The following is a 10,706-nucleotide window of genomic DNA, read 5'->3' as shown; positions in this document are numbered from 1 at the left end:
ATTTAGGGGGAGTGCACAACGACAGTGTTTGATTTGGAACAAATATTGCCAGTGAACATACTGTGTACACAGTGTACTATGTGTGAGTGTGCTGATTGAGACGCAGCAGAGGATTGTGAACATGGTACACATTAACCTGCATGTATGGCTGTACACTTTTGGTCTTGTTAATAACCTTTTGATCCAAAAAACGGTACGAATGGTCATGCCCAGTGAAGTGAATGCTGAACATACTACTCACTAATAGATCATGCCATTACTAAAGATGGAAAAGAACCTGCTGACAAAGTACTCTTTCTGAACAGAAGGAACCCAACCGAAACACGTAGCAACTTAACTGTCCAAAATGTCTAAATTAGACCATGCATGTATTTACTGCCCTGTTGGAGCATTTTCAGATACATATTTGATGAACACCATTGGGCAGCCATGTCTTTCCATGCAAACACTGTTAATCATAGAAAAAGACATGTTTAGTCAATCTCCTTGCCTTTATTCTGAAGGCAAGGACATTGGGTTTTATTTTGTAGAACACAATCACTGGGGAATTCTCCATGTTTAGCATTTTTTTCAGAGTAGCCTATTGCTGGAAGACAAGGGTCTATATTTATGTGAGGTCAGAGGGGTCACAGAGTAGATCCCTTTTAATAGGGAGGTTTATGGAGCAGGCAGCAGATGGGCTAAAGGTCTAAAGGTCTAAAAACTAAAAATAAATCTCACTATAGGATGAAAAGCTTAATTGAAAAATACCTATAAAATGAAGCTTGAATCGGCATGCCCACAAGAAGTACAGCCAAGAGATTACCCTTGAACAATTTATGCTACCATATGTCGAACTTGACAACCAGTTGTTTCCAGGACATGCAATTAACTTTTTAGCTTTAATTAATTTTTTTGGAGGATAATGGTTCCAATAGTTCCATTTTGAATCTGATTCCCAATTGGTGACATGCTTGCCGGGTCGTAAGCTCATGTATCACTCATCAAATGTTTTATTTCTCTGTGCTCTGTTTATTAGAATTAACAAAACATTCAAGGAAGTGTTAGGGAATATCTCATTTTTAGCCTGTGCTGTCTTTCACTGTGTTGAAATGACAAACATCACCGGCAGCAGATTTTAGCAGCTGGAGCTAATTAATGTTAATTTCATAAGTAACTTCCCTGAAGGTCAAAATAAACTTGCCTGTTGTTTAATGATCTTTCTCTGCCACTCTCTGTCTGTTCTTGGCCAGTGGTTATTTTGCAGTGAAAGAAATATGAAAATGTTAATATTTTTATTTTTAATTTGAATAAAGGGTAAAACCCTTTATTAGCTTAACTAACTGCAAAAGTAATCTAAAAAGTTATGGAGCTATTGCCAATCAAAAACCAACTTTAAAAAATTGAAACTGCATTTCATGAAAACAAACATGCACATTTATGCAAATGTGAAATCTGGATAGTTTTCAAATACATATATCCAGATCTACTGAGACTCCGAATTGATGAGTAACTGGACAAATACACTGCAGTGCCAGCTCTATCTAAAGTAAAGCATATATTCCTTACAGAGCAACATCTGACTTCAGTGCAGTATTTGTTCATTGTAAAACGGCATTTGACTAGAATAACCGGCTCCCAGAGTCATTTCAAATATTTACCATTTGTGTGAAAATTTGTCATAATTGATGTGTGAAGTCTTGAGTAACGGCTAAAAAGCGTTTTGTGTTTTGAATGGGACGAACCCGAAAACAGTATGCCTCTGTCTCAGGCTGTCGACAGCAGAGTGCCATACAGAAACTGAAATTGAAATTTTCAGGCAGAGTGACCATGACTCTTACTCATACTTAAAAAATGCTACAAACATGTGCATCTAGTGTGATATATATATATGTATGTATATAGATGTTTAAGATTACTGCTAAAACTAGATCAACACATACTTAATGCTCCACAGTAGATACGGTTTAATGTAAAGGCTTGTTGTCACCAAGGTGAACCAACTTTTGGAACATCTTTGTTGTTTTTTTTCTTTGAAAAGCATAAAATAAATATTATTATTAAATGAAAATAAAAATGAGGTTACTGAAGTAAAGACAAAAACATACATGTAGTTATTATGTATTTTAGGAGTTTCGTTTTGGACTTTGAGTGAACAGAGGCCAGATGGAGCGACATACAGATAAGCAATGAGATATAGTTATGCAGAAGCTTTTTATAGTTTAGACAAATGTCAAACCTCCAACACGTAACGAAGATAAGTGACGCCATTTCTTGTATAGGGGTTATTATCTTGTCAGCATGGCACTTGCATGGGCTGTGATCATGGCTGCTGACATAGTTGTGTCTAGTTGTGATAAGTTAAAATGATAGCATGTCTTCCTTCAGGTAAAAATGTGGCTAAAGTTCATATTTCATTTAAGGGAACATTTCCCTTTCAGTGTCTTACTGTTAACAACAAATGATCAAATTCAAGTCCCAGAGGTTGAATATTTAGACATCAAGACCAAAAGAGTTTTAAAGATATTTTCATATTCAGCTTGTCATATACCTGAGAGAAGAGGCGGGTGTGAGGAGACTGCAGAGGACAAGAGAAGGACACTGAAGTCAAACGTCAAACTAATAACATTCAGGAAAAAAATAATAATAATAACATGGAATCTTGTTAAAGAAGAAGAAGAAGTCTGTATGAGGACAAATAAAAGCCAACAAGAAGTAGTTACTCATGGTGAAATTGAAAGTGAGACATGACATTTAATTTACAGGAATAAAAACAAAAGTAATTTTGCTGTATTCTTAGGTTTGATTTATATTCCAATTGTAATTTCATATTTCAAATGTTTTTCTTTAATTTAGCTCATGATCAATGGATGACCAATGGATGGTTTACAAATATTTGTTTAGCATTTGTGATACATTCCATCGGTCTCAATAAACAAAATATTTATTGCAACATGAACAAGTCAGGAAGTAGATAATGAGAAGTACAGTAAATCCCAGATGTTTGGATCAACTCCAGCTGCTTTTAAACCTCTTTCTTCAGTCATAAAATGCTAGAAATGACCTAGCACAGCAAATGCTTTCCAGATGAGTGCATGGTTTTGTATGTGTGTGTGTGTGTGTGTGCCAGTGAGTGTTTCAGTCAGTGTTTTAGTAAGTACTGTCAAGACTGTGGGGTGAAAAAATTCCTATGTCAGATAGAAACCAATTTTAAAGCAGGTAATTTTTCTCAAACAACAGAGGAACATATAGTGAAATCTTTTCCTGATATAACAACAGCAGTATCTTATTAGTAAATGTGATTGTGAATGTGAGAGTATGACCTTGGCACATATATCTGTATATTTGTGATATCTTTCAACCAAATTTGTGACTGGTGAATCACATGTAGTAAGATACCTAAACCTTAAACTGGGTAAATAATAATAAACATTTTAAGAAGTATTAAGTATATTGTGCAAACTAGACAAATGCCAAAATATGTATATATTGAGAAATGTTGCTAATTTTTTGTTCCAGATATTAGAAACACCACAAAGTCCTCAAAAATAACAAGAGGTTCTGGCCACTGAGTGTATCTATTGAGATTGAGATTTTTTATTTATTCTTTTAAAAAAGGTGCAGAAACACAGAATCTAAAATTGCACATCTGTTAAAGTGCAAATCCAAACATCATTCATGTTCTGTGATATCTGAAAATGACTTTCAGGGAATTTCAGCTGCTCAGATACGTTGGATCTACATTAGTTCCAGATGTTTCACTTGCGTGTTCCTGTGCGTGCCACTCAACTCCAGATATGGCAGTGAATGCTTCAACACAAATCAGGTTTCCTGGAACGCTCTCACAGTGTGTGACTCTGGGAAGAAAGTCTTTCTCTAAGAACTTTTAGGCATTCTGACATTTGTTCTTGCGGGTTGTTAAGTGTATAAAAGTGATTTTAAAGCATCTATTAGAAATTAGAACATTTGTCTCAACTGATAGTGAAACATTTAGTGTAGTTTTGGTTTTTCATACAAAAACATCCACATATATATTTCACAAAGTGAATGTGAGAACAAAATACAGAAACTGTTTTAGAAATGTATAAAATCAGTTTTACTATATTATCTAAAGCATAAAACCATAAAATGTGATCTTTTGTTATCTTGGTCAAGTAAAAAGCAAAAGCTCCAGAAAAAAGTATTAGAAAGACAGACATGAATCAGCAATAACAAAGTTTATTATGTCTACTGGTACAGTTTGTGGAAATAGAACAGTGAAACTTAACCTTGATGCTAGTGAAACCATTTCTTTCTGTTAATGCACATGCTCTGTAAACACAGATTGCTGTCTTGACCATAACACATCTTGTACGTTGGACGTCTATCATGGATGACACCTAACCTCTCTGATTAGGTTACACAAACATGAATGTATTTTAGTATGGATACATTACCATCATGACAAACAGAAATGCATGTAAAATATTAACAAAGCAACGGCCTCTTTGCGTTTTCTATTTTTCAAAAAATCTTTTAGTTAACACATGTACACAACATAATAAATCTGTGTTTCCATCTCCTTGTGTTCGCCATTGCAGAACAAAAATCTTAAACAGTTCTGTATGCACAACTAATTTCTTCTCTTTTCCTCTCATTATGTATCATTACATGCCATGGTTGCAGCTTTCTACCACAGCACTGCTGAAAATCCTCACTCTTTGTTTTGCTTCCCCATTTCTTCTTCAAATGAGCTGTAACAAAACCAAACACTCCAGATGTTAGCATCTAAAGCTGTTCAGCTCTGACTGATGTCCCATTTATTTTATCCTGATTACAAAGTCTTAAACTTTGAAATAATTGTATCACACTTCACTTCATGGTGGTTACTGGGTCAGTGGACATATAGCATCATTTGCTGGAAATGATATTATATAGCCTTGTAACTTGTATATAGCCTAACAACTGGAAAACAGCTGTGCAAAGAAGCACTGACAATATCCAAATTGTTCCGTATTAGTATTTGTAAGAGTAATGTATTATTGTTGATAGGAGACAAATATATAATTCAAATTACACATAATATAGTAGTGCATTTGTGTATAATAAACTTGAAGAGGATCACTCATAGCTCTTATTTAGAATATGCTTTGCAATTAAACTATACCTCAAAAAATTAAGTTTGAAGCCACATCCATAATGTGCTTGTAATATCATTGGTATAAAATTAAAAACAAACCTTCTTCGTAGAATCTCATGTTTTCTAGAAACATAAAAGCCACTTGAAAGCATAAAGAGATTATCAAAATCAGAAAATCAGAAAATGAATGAATAAAAGTCAAAATGATTGATTGGTTTAATTTCTGAGTCTGTACTGAAACTGAACGTCTCTGTCGGGCTGCATGGATCCAAAGCCCCATCGCTTGAAGTCAATTTCAGGCATCTTCTCATCAGGATTCTTCAGCTCAAACTCAAAGTAGACCAACATGAGGAAAATAAACTGCTTCAGCTCATTGGTGGCAAAGAAGCGCCCAGGACACATGGAGACCCCAGCACCCCAGGGCATGTTGTAATACTTCACCTTCTTCCCTGCTTTGTAGAAATCGGTTTTCTTGCTGCCGTCTGGATTCAGAAAGCGATCATATTGGAATGAATGTGGGTCAGGGTGGATCTCTGGGTCGATGTGAACGGCAATGTAAGGAAACATTGCCATTCTGTCACCCTTGCGAATGATGTATTCGCGCCCATCAGCCATCTTGAGGGTCATATCGTGGAGCACTGCTCTGGTGAGGAGGGGTGCAGCAGTGAGTCGGAGGGTCTCTTCAACGGCGCTGTCCAGGATGGGTGTTTTCATCAGCATTTCGCGGGTCAGGTTGACTAAAGGGCCACCTTGTCGGACTTCCTGCCCTGATTCCTTCAGAACCTTATCTATCTCCCCCTTTACCGCTGCCATGGCATCAGGGTGTTTCATGAGGAAGAGGAGCAGCCAAAATGCAGAGGGGCCTGTGTTGCCCTGAGAGGCCCAAAGAAGTACAAACATGTACTTGTTTATCATTGACTCTGTCACACCCAACTCCTCTTTGGTCTGCTGCATGTCCCACACCCAGCCACTGATGTTGTCCTTGGTCTTGGTCTTCTGCACCGACAGAGCGTCCCAGAAGAATTCCATTAGCCTCTCCGCTTCCAACCTTTTCCTCGGTGGGAGGACCCCATAAGCCAGATTTGGGAAGAGTTGGTCATATTTACGAAACTGGTAAAATAAGGCTTCCGATTCAGCTCTGTCTCTCTCTTTGGCTTTCTCTTCACCTCCTTCTGACTGGTGAGGCACATTACCGTACAGAGATAGGTAGCCAGCCCTAAAAAGAATATTGTAGCTGTACATAAACAGTCCATCTTCTATCCAAGTGCTTTGATCTGCAGCTGAGCCAATGTTGTGCAACATCAGGTTTTGCAAGTTACCCATCATAGCTTGGGTCATGACCTCCAGGCCATCCCCCTTGAGGTGCTTGTTGCTAGACAGATGGAGAATGTGGTGGTCTTCCTCTATAGATACATATCCAAAAACTCTGCGCACTAGATGTTTCGCAAACTTCCTGAAGTCTAGTTTTTCTCGACTCTCCTTAACAAAAGCTCCAAATGACAGGGGGTCCTGAAGGAATGTGATATAAAACCCTGCCAGCTGCACTGTGAATACATCACCATGCTTTTGCTTCATCCTCTCTAGGAATTTTGATGTGTTCCTGCGAAACTCTAAGACATGACCCAGCCAAGGGATGAGCCCCTTATCCAAAGGGGGTTCTCCTGGAAGCTGCTGTCGAAACACCCCGAGAAGATACAGCCCTCCGATCAGAGTGGCAAGAAAGCCAAGGAGGATTGGCAGCAGTAGTCCCATGTCTGATTCCTCTGGCTGCCATACAGTAATCTGGAGTTCAGCCCCACATCCTTCAGCATATGCAGAACTTTTGCTCCTCCCTTTGTGTGGGATCAGTTCAAGCTTCCTGGGAGGTGCCTACTTCAATAGTCAAATTAACATGAAAGACCAGCCACTTTTCTTATGAACTGTGTCCGTGCATATTGTTTTTCAAGTGGTGAAATAATGTCACAGAGACTCTTTTCATTAAAAAAATATTCTGATTAAATGATATTAAGTGGATCCCACCAAACCCCTATGCAAAGGTGTATATTCAGCTCACTGTATAACCCTAACCCCCATAGCTGCTTATTGGGTTGTTTAAATGTGGCAATAGCTTATGTAATGTAGCTATTAAGTAAACGTTTTTCAGGAAGACATGGGTCATCGTGCAGTACAAAACAAGTGAGAGACTAGTGTGTCATAGGTTTATCCAGTAAGCATAAAAATACCTCTTCCATCTTATATAGTCTAAATCCTTAGACTCTGGCTTCATTAAATATTGTCTTTTGATCAAATAAACGGAACAATTGGAAAGCATACACATTTTCTCACATTTTTACACCTTCAGTTGCTACAGTTATGGTTCAAAGAGATAGGATGCCTGTGATAAAACCTTGAGTTTCTGGTGAAACTATTCTGCTAATGCACATAGCCTACAAAGCTCTATTGATTGGCAGATTAAATATTTGTGCACAATTGTGAAACGGAATGTACTAAAGATCAAATCTGCCCTATGAGTTACGCAAAGAGAGATTCATTGTCTAACATCATGATGGAAATTATTATTGGGTCAACTGCATCTTTGCTACTTTTCTTAAATAAATTTTTAATGCCTTTACAACATAAAGGACAGACACATGGACATTTTAACATTTTATGTGTTTGCTCATTTAGGAATTGTATGAAAATTTACAAATGAATGTACACCAACTAAATTTATACTCACATTTAATAACGAATATGAAACACATTACTTTCAGAGGGATATCAACAGTAGTGAATTTCCCATTTCATTCTTTATATGAAGCAAAATAACATCAGCAAACTTTACGTGCACATAACTGTGAAAGAGTCATTTGATTTCCAACTGCATATTTGTCTTGCTTGTTTGCTGTGTTGGTCCCTTGACATGTAGCACCATCTACTGGTTCATACATCGTACTGGAAAACAGCTGAAGCAGCAGCTGCAGGTTGGTCACTGTTATAGCTACAACCTTTTTGAAAGTGGAGTTTATTCAAGGCTTATTGGATTTTTGTCATATTGAATTTAACAGCTCTTCAATGTTAAGTTAAAAATGTAGATATGAAGGCTATAACTTATCGGCAGAAGAGAGTGGGAGGTATATGGAATACAGTGTATGAATGTGACACTGTATGGACGTGATTCTTACTCAGAACATAAATATAATATTATAATCTGAGTATAGCAAATTGTATATGGGCACCTGTTCAATTTTTATTTGATTTGACCTTAATCACCTGTCTGTGAAATTTCTATTTCACCTCAGACTTTTCATGAGTAAGCTATGACATCATTTCTGAGCATCTTGTCCTGCTCTTCTGTCCTGTGAGTGTTGTTCATCCTTGACTAACAAACATCAGCAACTTAGTGTGTGAAAACATAAACAAAAACAACACAAAGGTCTGTGCAGGAAGCATAATTCTACTGCAGTTGTTCGCGTTGTATAATGAAAAATGCCAGCTTAGGGGGTATTATCTAATTTCATTGTCCTACTTGTGCTAAGTGAAAATGTATGTTGACATTTGTGAGCTCATTCTTAATTAGCCAATGTCGCCTTAGCGCTGTCAACACTTTGCATGTGTTATTGTCCCATTGATGAAGACGTGTAATTCCATTATCAGTGCACCAAAGCGGTTTAGGTTTAGGTTTAGGGGTTGTTGCACAGCTTAACCCAACCAAAATAACTGAGGAAAAGTGTTGGGTCTTTGTTATGAATTTCCCCTAGGGGATAAATAAAGTATCTATCTATCTATCTATCTATCTATCTATCTATCTATCTATCTATCTATCTATCTATCTATCTATCTATCTATCTATCTTGTAAATTATGTGGCAGCTTAATAAATGTAGACTAGTAAAACATCTCAGTGACATCCAATATACCGGACAGTTGAAAAATTAAAGAAAAAGTGTAGTAAGGTAAGTAAAACAGCTTCAGTGGTTGCTAAACTGGGTTTAGATCTGGTGACTGTGAGGGCAACAGCATATGACTGACATCATTTTCATCCACATCAAACCAGTCAGGTCACCAGGGGTCAAATAACCTCGGCTTCCCCTCCAGCTGGGACTGCTAAAGCCTCAATGAGATGGGCAGGCACCTCCGGGGTCGCCCTCGAAGATGTGCCCTCATCGCCCACCATCCCGGAAAGGCCCTCAGAGCCCTCGGAGCAGATGAGGACACTGATGAGCACCTGGCTGTACTCTTTGGTAACCCAGGCAGCTGTGTCAGAAGCAGTATAAGCGAGCTTCTTTGTCGCCAGGACAGAGAAAGAGAGAGACAGAGAAAGGTTTCAAATGTTACTGTTAATATTTGTTTGTGAATTTAATACACAAGCAGCTGTTAGGTAAGTAAAGTTTGCAGGTGTAACCTTTAGAGAACCTTTAGTGAACATTCCCCAAGGGTTACCAGTTCACTGTGTAGTCTACATTTGCACTTTGGCATCTTTACAGGTACCATCTTTTCTGAGTGGTGATTAACATATTCACCACTGGATGGAGATGTTTCTTCTTTTGAGAAGGCCAGTTTCCATTTAAAAAGTTCTTTGAATTTCAGTACTATTTTTTGTCAGTGCACAAGGCAAAGTGAAATTGTGCAATAAAATAAGTAAAAGTTATTAGAAAAAAATAATATTAGTTAGTAACAATATTGACTTCACCAGGTTAACAGAGACTAGTATAGTACACTACTGTATAAGGTATGACACTACACTATACAACAAACAACAAAATAAATTCTTAAAAAATGTGTATTTTTAATTATGTTATGTTAGATGGTGGTCACTCAAAGCTATTTTGATGTTTTGAGGGGTGAACCATAGACTGTATATAAAAAGGGATGAACACAAGGCAGACGCTCTCACAAAAATGTGAAAAGTTGCCATTGTAAACAAACAAATCCTTAGATTTAAAGTGGCCACGCTTGTTTGAGTTGATCACATCAGGCTTAAGTAGAATTATTTGCAAGAAGCTAAGACAACTAATCATGAATCATGCAAAATTTCTACTTCTAATTAGCGTCACAAATATTTCTATGACAACAAAACTCTCTTAGTGTAAGTGATTCAAGGCAGCATTAAAAGTCGTTTTAAGGAGAAGTTTGTGTAAACAAGAATGTGTCACTACTCACACAGACAATGAATGTCCATACTGTTAATGATAGTACCAGGGCACTACAACTAATATTGTTAGGACCTGATTGATTAGTCTATTATTGATGATAATTCCTAATTATTTTATAACAATATTTCTACAACTAATAATAATAACACTAATATAATTATTATTATTTGCCCAATAAAATATTATAATTACAGTAATAAAGAATAAGCATTTTCTTATACAAATATTAATTGTAAAATCATTGCTAAAAGTATTACACAAAGTCATGTAAGAGTGGATGTAAACATGTTTACAACCCACTAATAATAATCTGAGTCATTGGCCCTCGGATTATTATTACAAGTACTGTAATATTTAATATATTTAATCTTTATTTAACATGATCTGAATTAGATGCAGCACGTTGTAGAAACGTGCCAGGAGCCTCTTGACATGAGGCCACTGTTACATCATCTCAGAGATTAACACGTGAAG

The 10,706-nt window shown here is 37.0% G+C and overlaps 1 protein-coding gene across 1 annotated transcript; it reads right to left on the bottom strand.

The window, feature by feature from the left end:
• Positions 1–4,177: 4,177 nt before the first annotated feature.
• On the bottom strand, positions 4,178–7,031 carry LOC111231161 (7-alpha-hydroxycholest-4-en-3-one 12-alpha-hydroxylase). The gene has a single exon (XM_022758180.1). It carries the CDS (start codon positions 6,848–6,850, stop codon positions 5,315–5,317), a length of 1,536 nt encoding a protein of 511 aa, XP_022613901.1. The 5' UTR covers positions 6,851–7,031; the 3' UTR covers positions 4,178–5,314.
• Between the last annotated feature and the right edge of the window lie 3,675 nt (positions 7,032–10,706).

The sequence above is a fragment of the Seriola dumerili genome, unplaced genomic scaffold, assembly GCF_002260705.1.
Source record: "Seriola dumerili isolate Sdu_G_001 unplaced genomic scaffold, Sdu_1.0 BDQW01000291.1, whole genome shotgun sequence".
Taxonomy (NCBI): Eukaryota; Metazoa; Chordata; class Actinopteri; order Carangiformes; family Carangidae; genus Seriola; species Seriola dumerili.
This window is presented reverse-complemented; position numbering and strand designations above follow the sequence as displayed.

Excerpts from the sequence above, each read along its gene's own strand:
- LOC111231161 (XM_022758180.1), bottom strand. The coding sequence starts at position 6,850 with ATGGGACTACTGCTGCCAATCCTCCTTGGCTTTCTTGCCACTCTGATC.